The sequence below is a fragment of the Dendropsophus ebraccatus genome, chromosome 4 (assembly GCF_027789765.1).
Source record: "Dendropsophus ebraccatus isolate aDenEbr1 chromosome 4, aDenEbr1.pat, whole genome shotgun sequence".
In the NCBI taxonomy this organism is placed as follows: Eukaryota; Metazoa; Chordata; class Amphibia; order Anura; family Hylidae; genus Dendropsophus; species Dendropsophus ebraccatus.
Window position 1 is genome coordinate 133162293 of NC_091457.1, and position 21793 is coordinate 133184085.

The 21793-nt window shown below is 43.6% G+C and overlaps 1 protein-coding gene across 3 annotated transcripts; it reads left to right on the forward strand.

The window, feature by feature from the left end:
- Positions 1-438: 438 nt before the first annotated feature.
- Positions 439-21533, forward strand: PTPDC1 (protein tyrosine phosphatase domain containing 1). Of its 3 annotated transcripts, none has more exons than XM_069968816.1 (9): positions 439-520; positions 6948-7119; positions 8760-8840; positions 10916-11034; positions 13481-13618; positions 14736-15961; positions 16546-16731; positions 17177-17287; positions 20357-21533. In XM_069968816.1, the coding sequence occupies exons 1-9, from the start codon at positions 439-441 to the stop codon at positions 20441-20443; spliced, it is 2202 nt and encodes a 733-aa protein (XP_069824917.1). In that variant the 3' UTR covers positions 20444-21533. The 3 variants fall into 3 exon arrangements, with proteins under 3 accessions (XP_069824917.1, XP_069824916.1, XP_069824918.1); XM_069968815.1 differs by lacking the exon at positions 439-520 and adding an exon at positions 5063-5273; XM_069968817.1 differs by lacking the exon at positions 439-520 and adding an exon at positions 6704-6776.
- The last annotated feature ends 260 nt before the right edge of the window (positions 21534-21793 follow it).

Here is a 21793-nt window from a genome sequence, read left to right on the forward strand (position 1 = left end):
CACCTGTGCTGCTTTCATAGACTTACATGTGTCCCTGAGCCTAGGTTTCTGTAATATGAAAAAATATAGTTCTATCTCTGCTTGCTGTTAGTGAATGCAGGCACGTGTGCCTCTTTTTGTATATTGTAAGTGTTATGAATGTTCTTAGGGTCTGGATGGAACTAGAATTTTTTCATTTACAGTCAGCAAGCAGAGATCTAAACCTACACTACACCCCCTGGTAAACAGGTTGTGTGTGGTATTACAATTCAGCTCCATTCACTTCAGTGGAACTGAGCTGCTATCCCACACCCAAGCAGAGGACTATTACATGCTTTCATAAACCTGGGCAATCCCTCTAATACAAACCGCTGGTCTATTTACTAATAGCCTTGTTTAGTTGTGTTAGTTAAAGTAATATTTTTAACTGCTTTTATTGCTTGTCTTTTAGTGGTTGCAATGGCGTCGGGGATCCTGATTCAGAATGATTTGCTGTGTTGTACGGCTGCAAACAACATGCATCAAGCAGCAATGAGTTCAGGTATGATCTCCCTATCTGTTGAGATATTATGATAACCATGTATGCAGAATTATGTACTATAGGTTCCCTTCTTTTTTCCTTAAAGGGGTTATCCAGAGCTACAAAAACATGGCCACTTTCCCCCTACTGTTGTCTCCAGTTTGGGTGGGGTTTTGCCACTCTGTTCCATTGAAGTAAATGGAGCTTAAAGTGACTGTACCACCAGGCCCAGGCTGAAGCACTGGAGGCGGGCCGACCCACCCTTAGTGGGAAGAAACTCCAGCCCCTCCATGACGTGACTCCATTAGAATCAATGGAACCCTATCATTAAGGGGCTAGGGTTTCCTCCCACTAAGGGTGGGTCGGCCCACCTCCAGTGCTTCTGCCTGGGCCTGGTGGTACAGTCACTTTAATTGCAAACCACACCTGACCTGGAGACAACAGTAGGGGGAAAAGTGACCATGTTTTTGTAGCGCTGGATAACCCCTTTAATTTGCAAAGCATTGTTGTAGCATTGCTGCGCTGATGGAAGGAAACCAGTGCATGAGTGGATGTAACATTTACACACTATTTATCAGAATACCCAGGGATATTAGAATGACATTCTCCCCAGCTGCCAGTAAGGTTTTAGTTAACCTTATATTTTTATTCTCTTTTTATTCAAATTTTACAAGTGTACAGGGTTCTGAACTCTAGTTAGGCCGGCCCAAAACGTTTGGCCATTTGAGGTACAATAACAATAATGAAAAACCCAGTGAGACTCCAAAGTGAGAGCCCATATATAAAGTATAAAATATAAAAAATGAACATAGAAGGAAAGAAAGAGGGGAGGCTTCCCCTGCAGGTATGAAGATTTTGTATTTCTCAGTTTACATATACTGTAACCAATAAAACTTTGCCGAGTGCCATTTCTGGGGGACCGGGTCCTATATCCCTAGGGAAAAGATGGGTTGTGTAAAATTGGAAAAAGAGGAGAGGTGTAGGGGGCCAGGTGTCTCTAAAAGAGCAAAGTGTCACATAATTTAGGAGTGGCGTAATTGTCGGGTGAGTGTGAAATTGTATGGAGGAGGAGGGGATTCGGGGGGGCAAAGTAAGGCTACGTTCACACAGAGCAAAAGGGGCGGATTACGCAAGGAAATATTTCCGCCTGAAATCAACTGACGCTGAATTCCGAGCAGAATATAAGCAGAATCCCTGCGTATTCCGCTAGGAAAGTGTTCAGCTTGTACTCAGCTCTTTCCAAATTCAGCGCGGAATACTCGAGGAATCCGCGCTGAATCCGCATGCATTCAGCGAGTATTTGGCGAGTAAACTAAACTATACCAGAATATATATACTAGAATCCTCCTCCCCCCCTTTTTTCCCCCATTTCCGCACTGATTCAGCGAGTAATTTCCGCTTGTATTACGCTTGTATTCCGCGCTGAAACAGAAAATCAGAGCCCCATTGGTTTGTATAGGCTTCCGCTAGCGGAAGAATAAGGGCTCGTTCCCACTGAGCAAAAGCAGCTGAATTTCTGCGCTGAATCAGCGCTGAAATTTCAGCCGTTAAAATAGGTGCAGAGCTAATTTCCATTGTGTTGAATGGAAATTCTGCTCTGCAGTTCACACAGTGGAATTTCCGCACTGAACTAATCCGCTTTCGCCAGAAGAATGAACATGTTCATTCTTCCGCTAGCGGAAGCCTATACAAATCAATGGGGCTCTGATTTTCTGTTTCAGCGCGGAATACGCGCGTAATCAGCGCGGAATACAAGCGTAATACAAGCGGAAATTACTCGCTGAATCAGCACGGAAATGGGGAAAGGGGGGGGGAGGAGGATTCTAGTATATGTTCTGGTATAGTCTAGTTTACTCACCAAATACTCGCTGAATTTCAGCGCTGAATGCATGCGGATTCAGCGCGGATTCCTCGAGTATTCCGCGCTGAATTTGTCAAGAGCTGATTACGAGCTGAACACTTTCCTAGCAGAATACGCAGGGATTCTGCTGACATTCTGCTTATATTCTGCTCGGAATTCAGCGTCAGTTGATTTCAGGCGGAAATATTTCCTTGCGTAATCCGCTCCTTTTGCTCTGTGTGAACGTAGCCTAACCATGTTCATTCTTCTGGCGGAAAGCGGATTAGTTCAGTCCGGAAATTCCACCGTGTGAACTGCAGAGCAGAATTTCCATTCAACACAATGGAAATTAGCTCTGTACCTATTTTAACGGCTGAAATTTCAGCGCTGATTCAGCGCAGAAATTCAGCTGCTTTTGCTCTGTGTGAACGAGCCCTAAAGGGGAAACGGAGGGATGTTTGGCTGTATGCTGATGCCAGTCTATGAGTAAGGTGGGAGTCAACATAATATGAATGAGTATTTGTTTGGTTAAAGACCTCCAACTTTTGTAAGTTGATTCTGTAGTTGGAAAGGGTACTGTACTGTATAATAGCCCAATGATGTGGAGCATTAATCTTCCGAATCAGGCTGATTTGGCAGATTATCGCTCCTGTGTAATAAAGACAGTGATCATCGGTTGATAGTGTCTTTTGGTCTGGACCTAAAATCATCGGCTGCCGACCGCGCATCACTACTTGTAACAGAGATGCACGGCTGATGAAAATAATAAACTGTATTAGTTACCTCTCCCCGCTCCTCTGTGTTCTCTTCCGTTCTCCACATTCCCCGCAGCTGCTGATACAACTTCAGAGCCGGTCTCTCTGCTCAGCCAATCACTTGCCAGGATTTTATATAAATCACATTGACATAAATGGGGAGACTCCATCTACTCTCCTTTTGTTACTGCCTTGCTTGCACAGTCAAGGAAACTGCTGACAAATTAGACGCTGGTGTCTGCACCAATGTCTCTGAACACACAACTTGTTCCTTAGCGTAGAGGGGCTGTAACAGCAAGCAACCAGTTTCATTGGCATTGATGTCTGGGAAACAGGAAGACAACCACCGAGAGTGGTATAAACTGACTTCTGTGGCTGATGGGGACGGTTGGGATTTGGTGTAAGCAGCATGAATCCATATGTCCTTCCTGTTATGTGACCACAGTTGAGGCTGGTGGAGGTGGTGTAATGGTGTGGGGATGTTTTCACAGCACACACTGGGCCCTCTGATACCCAAGGTTAGACGCTTGCACAGTTAAAGGGGTTATCCAGCGCTACAAAAATATGGCCACTTACCCCCCTCTCTTGTCTCCAGTTCAGGTGTGGTTTGCAAATAAGCTCCATTTACTTCAATAGAACAATTTATCAATATCCTTTTGTTGGTGAAGTCTCCAGAGATGGACACAGTATTGCAGATGTGGTCTCACTAGAGCTCTATACAGAAGGATCACAATCTCCCTCATACTACTGGTTATACCTCTAGCTATACAGCCCAGCATACGATCAGCTTTACCCACTGCCTGGTTGCACTGGTGACTCATTTTAAGGCTGTCAGAAATCACTGCCCCTAAATCCTTCTCTTCTGAAGTCTTTTCCAACACAGTACTGCCGATGTGATACTCGGATAGAGGATTCCTCCTCCCCAAGTGCATCATTTTACATTTGGAAAAATTGGAGGAGATTTATCAAACATGGTGTAAAGTAGAATTGGCTCAGTTGCCCCTAGCAACCAATCAGATTCCACCTTTCATTTTCCAAAGAGTCTGTGAGGAATGAAAGGTGGAATCTGATTGGTTGCTAGGGGCAACTGAGCCAGTTTCACTTTACACCATGTTTGATAAATCTCGCCCATTGAACTTTAATTTTCAATGTTTGGACCACTGGACTGTATATCATTTCTAAGTCTAATTGTAATTACAATCGTGCTCGAGTCTAATCGTTCAGTATTTGCATACTGGTAACTGGTCCCTGACATGGACAGAGTTGGCAGCAGAGAGCACTGTGTCAGACTGGAAAGAATACACCACTTTCTGCAGGGCACACAGCAGTTGATAAGTACTGGAAGACTGGAGATTTTTTAATAGATGTAAATTACAAATCTCTTGCACTTTCTGGCACCAGTTGATTTGAAAGAAAACTTTTTTGGTGAATTAACCCTTTAAGCATTGTACACCTAAAGCAAGATGACTATTTAAGGGTAGGCTTGCACATACTATATCTGCTGCAGATTTTCTGTGAATAGCACAATGGTAAAATCGGTGCAGTGATTATATATTGTATATACAATCAGTTTCAGAAAATCGGCACATGTGAACGCTCCCTAAAGTGATAGTTTATGTATCAGCTGGAAAAAGAATCATCCTGATGGGATTGCAGTTTCCGGGCATACATTGAAGCACTTTATTCCGCTTGGAGAATAGGAAGGTCCAGAGACCACTGTGATCCCTGCTGGAGTTCTCAGTCCATGGACAGGCTCTGCTGTAAGTTCAGCCTCACGGAGCTGGTGCAGACTACACGGATGACTTAGTTACATCGGTGACTCAAGCTGTAGGTTTCTATAGAAACCTCTCAGCCTATCCTGATGTGCAGATAGATGCTATAAATCCATCCGCACATTGACAAGCCGCTGGCTCAGTCCCCAGCAGTTGAGTGATAGGACAGTGCACAGCTGGCTGTATACAGCTCACCATGCTGGGATCACCCCGGAGACTTTCAGCAGTGGATATGGTCAGTAACTTTCTCCATGGACGACGACATTCCTCCTCTCCCGCCGTCACCCGCCTCCAGCGTCGGCGCTGCTCAGCCATTGAAGTGCTGTCCACCTCCACTCATAGAGTCATGGTGGCCACCTCATCCGTCACCCCAGAAGACGGCTCCACCAATGTCTTCCAGATAAAAAGTTAAGTTTTTGCATTTTCTTTTTAGGAGTTTGTTTTAATTGTAAAATTTTATCTTTTGTGATGATGTTACAGGCTCTATACCAGAGTTTAGAGGAGAGTGTGTGTGCGTGCGTGTGTGTGCGTGTGTGTGTGCGTGCGTGCATGCGTTATTGGAGTTTTCTTTATATGTAGTGTGAGTGTTGCACACTTTGTCACATCATGTTTTATCACATGATGTGAATATATACATATATATATATATATATATATATATACACAGTGGTACCTTGGTTTAAGAGTACCTTGGATTAAGAGTGTTTGGCAAGAAGACTTCACAGTTTTTCTAAATTGCAACTTGGTTTAAGAGCATTACTTTGGTTTGAGAGCTCGCTGTACTGAGTGGGAGTGGAGGAGGGGCATGGTCTACATAGCGGGGTCTACAGCCCTGTACTCTGACCCAGGAAGTCTCCCTCACCCTCCAAATCATAGCAGATCCACTTCAGGCTGGGGCTAACATCAGGGGACAGGACTGTGGAGGTAATCTCTTTATAGCTGTAAATCCTTTCTCCCCGGACAGAGAGTGCTGCATTTATGTGCCCACATCTGCCCAGCTTATTCCTCTGTCAGCCCTTATGTTTCAGTGTTAGTGAGGCAGGGCTTTTGTGCTGTTGAGTCCCCTGCTGATCCCACTGTAATGGCCCTATTCGACGGGCCTTCTAGAGGAGCAAACGAGCGCTCTCAGCGCTCATTTGCTCCTCATTCCCCGCTCGCTGCCGCCGCTATTCAACGCGGCTGCAGCGAGCAGGTGAGTGCGGGAGGGGCGGCGGGGAGCTGCGGGGGCTGCTGCCCGGGTGATTGCTAATCGTCCGGGCAGCCCATAGGATACAGCAGCGTCTGCTGCCGATGCTCCTATTCAACGGAGTGACGGCAGATCGCTGCTATATCAGTCGCTTGTTTTTCAACATGTTGAAAAAGAAGCGACTGCAACGATCAGCCGACATAAACGATGTCGGCTGATTGTTGCACTCTATTCCACGGGTCGATTATTGTCCGTAGCGGCCGAATACGGCCTATAACTGTTCCATGGAATAGGGCCTTAACTGCCTGCTCAGCCAATCACTGGTCGAGAGGTGACGCTAGTGCTGCAGGCAGTGATTAGCAGTGATTTTTTTCATGACCCCAAAAGTATATTAAGTAGGAATACTCCATTAAAGAGCCGTGAAACACAACTAGGGGCTATTAGCTGAGCCAGAATCTCTTCCTGATGGATAGAAGAGGAGCAGTACCTTTACAAAGGTTAATATATGCAGCAGACTTGCAGCAGAACAACCTTTACATTGGAGAATAATATAGGTTGCCAGAGCCAATCAGCTTCCACCTTTCATTTTCCAAAGAGTCTGTGAGGAATGAAAGGTGGAATCTGATTGGTTGCCGGGGGCGACTGAGCCAGTTTCACTTTACACCATGTTTCATAAATCCCCCCCCCATAATGTATCTTTATAAAATCTATAACATCTCAACAGGTACTTCATGTACTATACATTAAATCATGTATACATAAAATCCCATGTGGCTGTATGAAAGAACTCCTTTAGATTGCCCATATATATATATATATATATATATATATATATATATGTATTTTTTTTTTTTACCAGAATTAACTAATAAACTACATTTTATATGTTTTTTAGGAAGTGGAAGACGTCCAACTTCAAAATACACCAAAGTGGGAGAACGTCTGCGTCATGTCATCCCGGGCCACATGCAGTGTTCGATGACTTGCGGAGGACGAGCATGTAAATATGAAAACCCTACAAGGTGGAGCGAGGAGGAACAAGCTATCAAGGGACTGTACTCCTCCTGGTACGCATATTGTTCATTCCTTATATTACATAAGAGAAAAGCAAAATACTATTGACTTTTTGCTTGTGTCAATATTGTGTTTATAGGTGTTTACACCCTCTTTAAAATGAACATCTTCTATAATTGTGGCCCAAATCTGTGTTCTTAGAGGGGTCTTAATTAGGGGCTAAACATGATTGCATGGTAATACAAATCACTCGTTATTTTCATTGGCTATTTAAGGGGTACGCCAGAAGAAAAAAAATCTTTCAAATGTACTAGTGCCAGAGATTTCTAATTTACCTTTTAAAAAAATCTGTAAAATTTGCTACTGCTCTAGACAGTAACTGTCCAGAACAGTAGCAAATCCCCATCTGCTCTGAAGAGTTCCTGACATGGACAGAGGTGGCAGCCGAGAGAACTGTGTCAGACTAAAAAGCATACACCATTTCCTTCAGGACATACAGCAGCTGATAAGTACTGGAAAACTGGAGTTGTTTTTTTTAATAGACGTTAATTACAAATCTCTGGCACCTTCTGACATCAGTTCATTTAAAAGATTTTTTTTTGCTGGAGCACCCCTTTTAAAGAGATACTGTTTTTTTCTTACTATAGGGGGCAGCCATCTTGCCTGAGCAGTTTTTATTGTATGTTTTACAGCAAGCCTCATTAAAGGGGTAGTGCGGCGGTAAAGAATTATTCACAGAATAACACACATTACAAAGTTATACAACTTTGTAATGTATGTTATGTCTGTGAATGGCCCCCTTCCCGTGTCCCACCACTCCCGCACGTGTACCCGGAAGTGTGGTGCATTATACATACCTGATCCGTGTCGCGCATGTCCACCATCTTGTGCCAGACGTCATCAATCGCTGCCGCCGTCCCCCCTCTGCCACGTCATAACTGTGCTCAGCCGCGATTGGCTGAGCACAGTTATGCTCAGCCAATCGCGGCTGAGCATCGGATGACGCTGCAGAGGGCGGCTAGCATTCGGGACAGTCGGAGCTGTTCGCCGTCCGTCCGAAGAAGAGGTCACTGACTGAAGATGGGAGACGGGGGTCGGCACGTGACAGGTATGTATAGCACATCACACTTCCGGGTACGCGGGCGGGGGTGGTGGGACATGGGGAAGGGGGCGATTCACAGACTTAACATACACTACAAAGTTGTATAACTTTGTAATGTGTGTTATTCTGTGAATAATTCTTTACCGCCGCACTACCCCTTTAACATAGGAACAAAAAACTAGGTCAGACCTTATTCCTTAGAATGAGATAGTTCATTAGGCACGCTCTGTGATATGTGCAGAGGTCATTCTACAGGGAGGGGGAGGTTGAGCTCTGAGCATCAGCTATTGTGTGCATAGATGGCTTATTTGTCTACTGATGTCACCTCTCACTGTAATCCTGTCTGTGATGATAAGGAGAGCACTGCTGTGATGTGATCTGTACAGAACAGAAATTATCAGCTTATTATTAGGCCTAGTGATCAGAATGAAAGCTGCAAGATTTCAGGGCTATTTTATATTATAGGTAGTGAAATGGAAAATTAGAAAAAAGATTTACAAAATATAAAGTCAATAAAATGTGATCACTGTTGAGGGCTTATAAACTGTCCATGTGAGAATAGAAATGCTGATTTGACTTTGTTCATTTCAGGATCACTGACAACATCTTGGCAATGGCGCGACCATCCACAGAAATCATAGAGAAGTATAACATCATAAAGCAGTTCCAGAGGTAAGTGTACACTTCAAAATGCATTCAGTGTGTGTCTATGTATGAGACAGTGACACAGTAACATGAATGTAACACCAATGGGGCCCGATACCTGCAGGATTATCAGATATTTATATTCTGTATATGAGAGGTTTTGGAAACATGAAGATTTAGGAAGAATACACAATCAGAAAATTGGTAATAAACTAATGTTATCTCTAAGGTTGGTGGAGGTCCTACCTCTAGGAACCCCAACCTATCCTGATAATGAAAGAGCTGCATTGTTTATTTAGGATTGCATCCCCATCACTGCTTTATCCTGCTCAAGAGCACTCTCAGCCATCTGGTAGAACAGGGGACTGCAGCCTCTCCTATTTATTTGAAAGGTGCTGTGCTGCAGTTCTCCAGCAGTGCCCTGACCACCTGCTATACAGGAAGTTTAAAGGATGCACTGGTGTCTCATTTTTACCAACATTGGTGGTCCATGAGATTGGACTACCATTCATAAAGTCATGGCCTATTCTGGTGAGATGGGAATTCCCAGTTGAATGTCTGATACTAGTACTGTACTTTGTTTTTTTTAAATAGAGAAATGTATGGTTTGGTTTGGAATTGTCTGTACCTATATCATTTACCAGGAGAAACAGGGAGGTAATACGAACTGTACCTATATCATTTACCAGGAGAAACAGGGAGGTAATACTAACTGTACCTGTATAATTTACCAGGAGAAACAGGGAGGTAATACTACCTGTGCCTGTATTATTTACCAAGAGAAACAGGAAGGTAATACTACCTGTGCCTGTATCATTTACCAGGAGAAACAGGAAGGTAATACTACCTGGGCCTGTATCATTTACCTGGAGAAACAGGGAGGTAATAATACCTGTGCCTGTATCATTTACCAGGAGAAACAGGAAGGTAATACTACATGTGCCTGTATCATTTACCAGGAGAAACAGGAAGGTAATACTACATGTGCCTGTATCATTTACCAAGAGAAACCGGAAGGTAATACTACCTGTGCCTGTATCATTTACCAGGAGAAACAGGAAGGTAATACTACCTGTGCCTGTATCATTTACTAGGAGAAACAGGAAGGTAATACTACCTGTGCCTCTATCATTTACCAGGAGAAACAGGGAGGTAATAATACCTGTGCATGTATCATTTACCAGAAGAAACAGGAAGGTAATACTACCTGTGCATGTATCATTTACCAGGAGAAACAGGAAGGTAATACTACCTGTGCATGTATCATTTAGAGTAAGAACCATGAACCCTGTTGTGCCTGTGCCTACTTAATTTACAGAAAAATGGGGAAGCAGTGTCTACATCTCATGTAGAAAGAAACAGAGAGACTGTACTGCTTGTGCCTACATTATATCTAGACACCACTGCCCTCTACTACATCAATTATGGAGAGAAAAAGGGCAATGCTATCTGTGCCTGCATCATTAATAGAAAGAAACAGGGAGACAGCACTGTCTGTGCCAACATCATTTACATAGAGAATCAGGGAAGCAGTATTGCCTGTGCCTTCATCATTTATAGAAAGAGATAGGAGTTTGTACTGCCTGTGCCTTCATCATTTATAGAAAGAAACAGGGACGCAGCACTTTCTGTGCCAACATCACTTATAGAAAGTAGCAGGGATGTAATACCACCTGTGTCCACATCATGGTCAGGGAGTAATAGGCAGTCAATACTTTCTGACAAGAAGGCAGCACTGTACCACATAAAACTGCAGTCTAAGCTCGGATATAGTGGTCACATTGCTGCCTCATATTCTGTTGCTATGCAGCAACCACAGCTATTGTATAGCAGCTAGATGGACTACATAGGACACATGGACAAGCAGGAGTGTAATACAAAAGGTGACAAATCCACCCACGTGTATTTACAGAAGAAAATCCCATCTAGAAGTCATTCAGCCGTCTTCTATTCTGCCAATTAATCAGTGATAGCGCCAGTCATTTGCACTTAGCGCCCGACCTACATAGGGTTTCATAGAAAAGCTTCTGTGCACGTAATGAAGTAGAACAAGCTCTAATATTCAATCATTTCCTATTTCTTGTTTACCTCTATGTCCAAAGCTGCGGAATAAAAACGGTAATTAATCTGCAGCGTCCCGGGGAGCACGCCAGCTGTGGGAATCCTTTAGAGCAAGAAAGTGGGTTCACGTATCTTCCAGAGGCCTTTATGGAAGCTGAAAGTAAGTCCGATCCTGCTGATTGTTCTCATTAATTATGGAGCGCCATCAATTTGTGCTACTGGGTAATGCGGCAAGGAGCGTTGTGTAAGATCCCACACTATAAGTAATTGGCAAGTAAGTCCCATGCTGAGCTGTCACAAATGTTCTAGGACGCTCTGACTTTTTATATAATACCTTTATTCTCTGTTCTATTTACCGAGCGCTACTAAACTCATTGTCATGAAATGTAAGTATCTACAGTATATTGTTTTGGAAATATAGCAAATCCGCTATTATATCCTGACAGCCGCCGGCTATGAGCGGTACAGTTGTGTAGGGCCACAAGGTTGGGGGCCACCAAGACTTGACATTTTTTTAATAGAAGTAAGTAAAAAATCTATATAATTTTCTGACTATAGTTAATTTGAAAGAATAGATTTTTCTAGTGGTTGGACCCCTGTGGTCATACCCTTATACCCTATCCTGTCCATATAGTGGGAATGCCCCTTTAAAGCTAGCTTACTGTATTTTTAGAATCGGTCCCTGTTATATATGGAACTTGCAGCACAGTTTTGTGGGACAGGGCATGCTGCAAATTTTGGGAATCTACAGCCTGTGCTGCTTTCTTGCTGCAGCATTTGTATCAATAGCAAAGTTTTAGTTTAGGTTCCTCACTGAAAAGCATTATAGGTGAATATAGAATAATGAACACTTATTAGGGATGTGATGATAATCTAGCTACCCAAAGTAATGCTGTTGATAGGTATAAACTCACTTGTAGGTAAGTAGACCATATTGTCCGCTTAAAGGGATATTGCAACTAACTTTGTTCTTTCAAATCAACTGGTGTCAGAAAGTTACATACATTTGTAAATTACTGCCCAGAGCAGTAGCAAATCCTCATAAAAAAACCTCTCCTGCTCTGGACAGTTCCTGACATCGACAAAGCTGCATACTATGTATCATATGGCCCCTTTCCTTTAGGCTCCGTTCACACAGAGCAAAACTGGCGGAATTCTGACAGTCTCCCTGTCATAGTCAATGGGAGGCTCGCGCTCCTCCTCTCTCCGCGCTGGAGAACGCCAGTTTTGCTCCGTGTGAACAGAGCCTTACACTTTTGGGCTTCAGATATTTGCTGCTTCTAATTTTCCCTGGTAGTCACAAGGTCTAAATGAGTTTTCTGGAGTTTTTGCATGGATGACTTGTCCTCAGCCCAATCATAAGGGTCCTATTCCACGGGCCGACCAAGGCCCGATCAATAATGTTAACGAGTGCCGATCTGCTAGATTGGTGCTCGTTTACTGGGCCTATTTCATGTCCCGATAGTCGTTTAGCGAGGGCTGCAGGGACATTGTTACTGATGTCCTTGCAGCCCTTGTTAAACACCATACTTTACCTAAACATGTTGCAGTGTTTCTCCTGCGCTCCTTCTCCCCGGGTCCCGCGCTCAGCAGCAGCTTCGGTGCTGCCTGTCTGAGATGACAGACTGCTCAGCCAAACACTGGCCGCCGCGGTCCTGGACAGTGATTGGCTGAGCGGTCTGTCAGCTAAGACAGGCCGCACCGAAGCTGCTGCTGCGCGCGGGACCCAGGGAGAAGGAGCGCAGGAGAAACACTGCAACATGTTTAGGTAATGTATGCTGCTTGTGAAATCGTCGGTCGCCCGCCGTGCATCGCAATTCCACGTAGTAATGCGTGGTCGGTGCCCGATGATTTTAGGTTTGACCCTAAATAAACAATCAGCTGATGACACAATCATCGGCTGATCGTTCTCTCTATTCCACGGAGCAATAATCGGCTGAATCGGGCCGATTTGGCCGATTATAGCGCCATGGAATAAGCCCCTAACTGTGTCCAATACAACAAGAGTTATTACAGCACCAAGAGGGTTGTACCCTCCAGAAAGTGCTTCTGGGCCTTCATTCTTCAGGTCACTGGGGTCCTGTAGGTGATGGTTCATCCTAAAATTCCAAAACTTATAAAGGGGTTATCCAGTGTTAGAAAAACATGGCCACTTTCTTCCAGAGACAGCACTACTCTTGTCTCCAGTTTGGGTGTAGGTAAACACTCTGTTCCATTGAAGTAAATGGAGCTTAATTACAAACCACACCTGAACTGGAGAAGAGAGTCGTGTTGTCTCTGGAAGAAAGTGGCCATGTTTTCTAATGCTGTATAACCCCTTTAAGCAATATCTAAAAGGATACGTGTATTCTGGGCTTAGTAATTAGGATATAAGCTGATGAATGATCATGTCACTGCCCTATAGACAGTCCTGACGGTTCTCGGTTTGCGTTTCCTTTCATGGATGATGTTAGAGTCTTTTATTCTGCGTTGGACGATGTTCTGTTCCTCTCGTAATTAACACCTTTCCCCTTAGTGAGATGGAATAGATGATGGGAGATGGAGTGTGAGAATTATCCTCACGCTTTTACACCCGTGTTAGAATGATGATTATTTTTCTCTTTCAGTATATTTTTATAATTTTGGATGGAAAGATTATGGCGTCGCCTCTCTGACAACTATTCTGGACATGGTTAAAGTTATGTCTTTTGCCTTACAAGAGGGAAAAGTAGCAATTCACTGCCATGCCGGACTAGGAAGGACAGGTAAGCTGGCTCTATATGCCGCTGATATTTAGGGTTGTTTTTTTCTTTTATTCTCTGTGTTTGCAGCACAATGCACAACAATAAAGTCAATAGGGAAATCAGTAACCAATACCTATTGTAGTCAGTAGGGAAAATCTTCAGTCAATTTCCATCTAAGTCAATTGGGTAAATGTGAAAAATAAATTGACACGCTGTGGGATTTAAAGGGTTAACTCTAAATCTAACCTGCTGATAGATTGTGGAGGGCAATGAAAATTAAGATATGTCTCTTACCTTCATCTTCGGTGCAGTTGTTAATGCAATCATGTCTGTAAATCTGCATGGTGTCTTAAAATTTCATCTACATTTTAGTTTCTGGAGAATAATAAAATGTGCAACCATACATTTAGTTTGCCTAGTTACGCAGTTGTAGGTAAGGAGACCTGTTGCTGCAAACCTATTCAGAATTGTGATTCAGCACCCATGTCATAATATTCAGAATATAATCTTTAAATAGAAAAAGATGAAATTTTATTACAGAAAGATCTTGAGCCAGGGGTGCTTGTTATAGATATTGTCATTCTCCGGTAATTTGTTTCCTTCCCCAGCAGAGGGCAGCACAGGAGAGACTTTTATCCACACTCATTGACTTCTGAGATTCAACACAGAAAACTTTGCTGTGAATTATTTAATCGAATATTAATGTGTTAATGTAGAGTAGACATTAGTGCTGTCTGAAGCATAATAGCCATGTACATGCTCTACAAGCATGTCTCGAGCAGGTCTCGTTTATACTTTGTATTTTTGTTTTTATTTATTCCAATTTAACTGTGTATTATGTACCTCTGTACTGTATGCATAGAAAAAAAAGCGCTGCGGAATCTGTTGGCGCTATACAAAAAAATGTATTATTATTATTACTATTGATTTTTGTATATATCCGTGGATGAACAGTAAGTGACCCAAAAAACATTACTGATATTTTCATAATTTATTATTCAGGACTATTGTCTAGTGAATGCACCTTCCTTAAGTTGAGTTTTTATGTTAAATATATTTATTAAGAATTTTTTGTCATATATATATACACACACACACACACATATATAGTTTGCATTAACCTTTGTTTCTATTCCAGGTGTGTTGATCGCATGCTATTTAATATACGCCACTAGGATGACCGCAGATCAAGCAATTCTCTTTGTACGTGCAAAGAGACATGACGCAATTCAGACCCGGGTCCAGCTCCTATGTGTCCGAGAGTTCACCCAGTTTCTAATCCCGCTGCACAATGTCTTCTCCTGCTGCGACCCCAAAGCCCACGCGGTCACTTTATCTCAGTACTTAATTCGGCAGCAGCACTTACTCCACGGATACGAAGCCCGACATCTAAAATATGTGCCAAAAATTATTCACCTAGTGTGTAAGTTGTTGCTAGACTTGGTAGAGAACAGGCTGGTGGTGGAGGAGCAGATATTGGACGTGCCAGATCTCTCGGCCGAGATCGAGAAGACGGTGGCTCAGCTCTCCACGGAGCAGCTGGATAAAGTATTAGGCAGTGATATTGGGACAGTGGACGCATTGACCCATTCAGTCACCACCGCAGCATGTTACGGTGTTCAGGACTCAGTATTGTCCAGTGAACAGGAGTTTGACCCTTTGTGGAAGAGAAGGAACGTAGAATGTCTCGAGCCCTTGTCTCATCTCAAGAAACGTTTAAGTTACAGCGACTCCGACCTGAGGAAGGCAGAAATTCTTCTAGAACAAGGTGAAACTCCTTGGACCGAACCGTCACAGATGACTTTCTTAAACAAGTTAAATGAACACTTGAGGCTAAAGCATTGTTTTGCATCTGGAACCCACGAGGATGCCCTCCCTATACCCATGCCAAATCTGAAGGATGAACCCTGCGTGCCCGCCACATTCTCCTTTTGGAGTCAGATTAAGATGGGCAGCATTGACGCTCCTCGAGATAACTCTCCGCTCTTCCATAGGCGGAAATTACCCAGGGAAATACACCGAAGCCGCACCTTTTCCTTAGGATTTTCCTCACCGTTAAGTGGCCAAACATCAGACTCAGATTTCTTAGCGCCAAACATAACTTCTCAGGACACTCCAGACTGTAGTCGTGAGACCAGAAGCAGCAATGTTCTGGAGGATGATGATGATGATGATGATAGCGAGGTCACGTCTCCTAAGGTGACGTTTTATCTTGGGTCTAATGAGACGACGGAAGTCATCCCACAGATTGTGCTCCAGTCCGAGTTAAACCAGGAGGCCAGAAGATTGCTGGCTGCCAAAGCCCTGGCAAATCTGGACTGCGATGATGCAGAAGAGATAGCCGAAAAAGTCATCACCTGGCAGGTAGGCATGAGGACTTGGTTGCATTGTTACGACCCCTGAGCGGCATATCCTATAATATTGCTGTTAAAAGGGTACTGTGGCAAAATTCAAATCAACTGGTGTCAGAAAGTTATTCAGATTTATCATTTACTTTTATTTAAAAATGTCAAGCCTTCCAGTACTTATCAGCTGCTGTATGTCCTGCATGAAATGGTGTATTCTATCCACTGTTGACACAGTGATGTCTGCTGCCCTAACTGTGCAGAGGAGGAGAAGTTTTCTATGGGGATTTGCTGCTACTCTGGTTAGTTCGTGACATGGACAGAGGTGGCAGCAGAGAGCATTGTATTAGACTGGAAAGCATACTCCACTTCCTGAAGGGCATACAGCAGCTGCTAAATGCTGGAAGACTAGAGATTTTTAAATAGAAACAAATTACAAATCTATATAACTTTCTGACACCAGTTGATTTGAAATAAGTATTTTTTCACCTGAGTTCTCCTTTAATAGCTGTCAGCACATAGCAGTAAATAATAACACGTTTCGGATATTTAATAAATTAGATTTGTGAGTCAGGTGATCTTTATTCACTTTCTTTCTATCAGAAAGAGTTAAATTCTCGAGAATCAGCCTGGGATCGCATCTGTGCAGAAAGAAACCCCTTTGTCCTAAGCAATTTAATGTGGTCGTGGATTGAACAGCTGAAGGAGCCCGCCATCACCAAGGAGAGCGTTCACCTATTAGCCAGTTACGGCAACAATCCCGAGAATGGCCTCTATCTGCTAGAAAAGGTAAGTGTCACGAGTATCTCAAAAACATTGGAGTCAAAGATTACGATTATGAGAAGGTGACATAGACCAGAAGCTGCTTCTTCCCTAGCATGCAGGGGCGGAACTACCATCGTAGCGGCTGCTACTGGGCCCTGCCACATTAGGGGGCTTGTGGCCGACAATACCTGCAGCACCTGGCGGCCGAGCAGTTGTTTAGGGTCAGGTCAGTGGCAGGGGTGTCCCGGGGATTCCTGGGCGGCGCAGGCTTGGTGACAGCCGAGGCTGGTACTTCTGGCACAGGGAGCATGGCTAACATGTGCTCCCTGTGCCGGAAGTACTAGCCGCCGGCGCACACTCAGCTCCCTGGTACCTGCGCTGACCGGGGTTATCCCGCTCATAAACCAATTAAACCCTCATGTAAATGTGTGTAGGGATACTTAACCCATCGCTGTTTCTTTAATCCTAGGGGCAGCATCAAACCATCTTGTGCATTTTGCAGTGTGTGAGTAACCTGCGGCCGCTGCCTTTACATATTGAGGATGCAATACTGACACGAATGATCACAGCCTTTACTATGGTATGTATTGTACCCTGATGGGTGGGGTTCAGTATTGGAATGAATTCTTAGTCCTTGGCTTGTAAAGTAGGGATATAGATACCCACAGTTGTGGATAAGAGTCCTATTACATGGGGCAATTATCTGCCAAATCAGGATGAATCGGGCAGATATCGCCCCGTGTGATAAAGACAAGGGTCAAACATGGAGCCCATCAACATGTAATAGGAGATGTGTGGTCGGCGGCTGGTGAAGGACTATAAAAATAATAAAGATTACTTACTTCTCTTTGCTCCCGCTGTCCTCCTACCTGTTCCCCGCTAGTGCAGCCACCGCTGACACTTCCTAACCTGTCTAATCTGGTTGGTAAATCTACAATGACAGAATTTAAACCTGTCTGGGAAAATCATATATCTATCCTATGATATGAAGAATGAATATACTAAAAGGGCAGACTAGATGGACCCAGTGGTCTTTTTCTGCCGACAATCTTCTATGTTTCTATGTCTCGCCTTGGCCAATGATTGTCACTGCAGCTGATGGCTTTAGAAGTGGCTGTGAGAGGGGAACAGACAGGAGGACACCAGCGTGGAGAGGTAAGTATAAACCTTATTATTTTCTATATATAGCAAGGGCTGCACGGACATTGCTGACAATGTATAAACAGCCCTTGCTGCACAATCATCGAGCTTTGTAAAAGGCTTAGTAAGTGAGCGCAGATTTAGCAGATTACATAGACAACCGGGCTGTGTAATACAACCCTTAGTGATTCACCTCCATTAAAATCAAGTGGGGGGGGGGGGGTGCACCGAGAACACCACTAGTGTATACAGTGGGCCGGTGCACAATAAGAAGATGGCACTAAGCGGGAACTGGGTATGTTTTGAAAAAGTGACCGTTCCCATCGGAATCACTGTGTCGGTGCCGACAGGGTAATAAAAATAAATTGCAGTACAAGAGTTGATTCACTTGAAATCCAGAGACGCGGCCTCATGGCGTGTACAATCCAATATTTAAAAAAAAATGCATTCAAAGTTGTCCACAGCTTTTCAGCAATACAGCAAAAACACACACAAGGTAAAAAAACATTATAAAATATCTTGTAAAGTTTCCTTACAGCCGAGTATTTTACACAACCCCGCGCTTAGGCCAGAACTTGTACAGAGTTAGAAATATTCAAGTTAGACTTTACGGTGGAAGAAGTGAAAGGTGTATGCCAAGTGCAGACCACACACAGGACGGAGCTGGCGCTCATGTGGAGGACAATGCTGGACAGACAGGTCACGGTAGTGTTATATAACCCTGGCCTGAGGCCGCATACAAAGTCAGGGGGTCAGGACTATGAAAGGTGCAAGTACATAAAAGCTAATTGCCTCCATATGGTTGTAGTTACTGAAGCAATTATGTAGTTAACATTGAGTCATGTATAGGTCAGGTCTCCATGGCGTAGCTGTAGAGGATCCAGAAGTTGTAGCTGCACCTGGACTATGAAATAGAACTATATTATGCACATTCATATATCCTGATCAATGTTGGAGGGATAGCTGGTATAGATTTCACATAGGTCGGAATGATTTTCCTGCCGTGCCTCGGTCAGGTCTTGACACGTCGTTCAGGTGAAATACTTGGACTCTCTTGGATACAGAAAAAGACATTTGCTTTAAGCGAGAATGTGCTGGGACATGTTTGTCAGGAGCTGCAGTGTTAGCAAAAGCAAAATCTAGTGTCATGTCCTGAGGAACATTGACTAGCATGAAGAGTGCTCTACCTAGTCCATTGTAAGAGATGTGTCAGAGACTCCAGGCCAAAGGCAAGGCTATGGCATGCAAGAAACTGTTAAACCTCCAAGTGCAGCTGGAAGTAAAGTAGTAACTCTAATGGTGCGTTTACACAGAGAGATTTATCTGACAGATCTTTGAAGCCAAAGCCAGGAATGGACTATAAACAGAGAACAGGTCATAAAGGAAAGACTGAGATTTCTCCTCTTCTGAAATCCATTCCTGGCTTTGGCTTCAAAGATCTGCCAAATAAATCTCTCTGTGTAAACGCACCATAAGAGGCTGATCATGCAACTCAAGTTTTACCTAGTAAAGACTTCTGGGACTCCATGATCTGCACAGAACAGGCCAGTGTGTTCATTGTTTGCTGGGCGTGCATTGTCTGCATCTGGTACCGCAGTTTATCCCATTCCTCATGTCACTTTTGCAATAATGGCCGTTGTAACAAAACTGTGTCCGCTGCTCTAACTTCTGAAACCCTAAAATTCAGAGACAATTTAAAGGAGGAGTCCCACAAACTTTGAAATCTGCAGGCTGGCGGGGATGGGTGTGAAAATAACAAACAATTTAACTCACCCACCCTTTGTGCCTCATAACGTTGCCACCGGGGTCCTGTTCACCGCCTCCAGACACCATCTTCTGCAGGAAACCAGGTACATCACATAGCCGGTTCCTGCAACAGCAACATCATGGCGTGGCTGAGCGATTGCTCAGCCAGTCAATGACTGGGACAGTGTCCCACCCCAGTAACTGATTGGCTAAGCAGCCAGTCACTCAGCCGGGGTCGCGATGTTGCTGCTAGCAGAGTTGCAGGACCTAGGCTGCGGTGAAATGGGACCCGGTGGCGCTCAATCAAATGAACTAGTGTCAAATGAAGTAGTGTCAGAAAGTTATACAGATTTCTAAATTACTTCTATTTAAAAATCTCCAGTCTTCCAGTACTTATCAGCTGCTGTATGTCCTGCAGGAAGTGGTGTATTCTTTCCAGTCTGACACAGTGCTCTCTGCTGCCACCTCTGTCCATTACAGGAACTGTCCAGAGAAGAGCAAATCTCCATAGAAAACCTCTCCTGCTCTAAATGGTTCCTATCACGGACAGGGGTGGCAGAAGAGATCATACACCACTTCCTGCAGGACATGCAGCAGCTGATAAGTACTGGCTTCTTTGTTTAAATAGAAGTCATTTACAAATCGGTATAACTTTCTGACACCAATTAATTTGAATACCCCTTTAAGGAAAGACAACATATTACATATTTTTACTACTATGTATTAGCAGAATGCCTAACCTTAACATTTGTTGATTTTGCAGATTAGCCAAGTAACAGAAAACAGTTCTCTGGTTTATAATACTCTGAAGCCAATCTTTCAGCATGCCTTGGCGGACATCCGGAAATAACCGGGCATCCAGGGCAGCTCTCCGGTGCACAAGCTCGGCCTGGCAATGTTAACGCTTGTGTGCGCTTTTTAATTGTCAGGTTTGTGTTTACATGTCGGCTGCATAAAGGGCTCAGACTGCAGAGAATGTAGACACTTCTAGGGGACTTCACCTTCTATTAGCTATTTTATCCTACTACTTGTTTCTAATAAGCTCAGTTCATTGTGTTTTGCGGCACCTTTATGAGTCTATGGGCCAGTTTATTTTTTTTAACTTGGTGTATGAATTGTTTCTGTTGTATTTATTACATTATTGGGCATACTGCTAGCACGACGCAGAATGTGCCCCGTGGATGCACTGTGAAATCTAATATGAAGGATTAAATACAGCAGGACAGACAATATTACTGTAGACCTGCTGTAACATATGTAGAGCCATACATTTATTAGAGCTTAGGATATAATGCTCAGAGATCCATCTCTTGTAACAAGTCTTTCCTCGTATTGTATGTTAAGATCTCCCATTGGAACCTATGGGGAAGTCTCAGGCATCTGAACAGTCCCCTCCATATGTTTTGTTTATTATCAATGATAAGGAAGCACCTAGAGGGTCCTCTGAGAGCTTCTGATTGGCCACCATGGATTGCACTCAGGTGCACGCCCCATTGACAACTAAGCAGTGGTAACCACACCCCTTTGGTAAACTATGGACATTTTTGTAGCCTGGATTGTTAAAGGGGTATTCAATTTAAACATAATTTTTCATCTGTTGCTGCCCATGTTGAGACTAACAATTCCCTCCATACATGCTATCTGTTCAGTCTCCACCCAGTTCTGAGCTGCTGCTTTCTGCTGCAAACACAAAAATCTGTGAGTGTGAACCTTTCTCTCTGTCTCCCCCTATCAGTCCCTATCAGCAACTTTGTAGCTTCTTTGTAATGCTTGGAGGGTTAAACTGAGGTCACATTGCTAATGAACTCATTGTGATGAATCCTCCAGACATTACAAAGATGGGTAGGGACTTGTTTGCATCAGGTGTCTCAGAAGGGAGGGGGAGAAGAGGGAGATGGAAAGAAAAGCTCACATAAAGATTTTTGTGTCTTTAGCAGAAAGCAGCAGCTCAGAACTGGGAGAAGGAGACTGAATAGATAATGACAAGTATGGAATGAAATGTTAGTTTCACCATGGGCAGCAACATATGAAAAGTTACGTTTCAGTGAAATACCCCTTTAGGGGGTGGTGGTAACCACAGTTTTTCTAATGTCCGTGAACCTGAGCACTTTACACTGAATGGTGATCACTGGCATCTTAACCTCTTGTCTAGGTCTTCATTAGCAAATTAGCACTGGAACACTCCTGAATTTGTGGAACA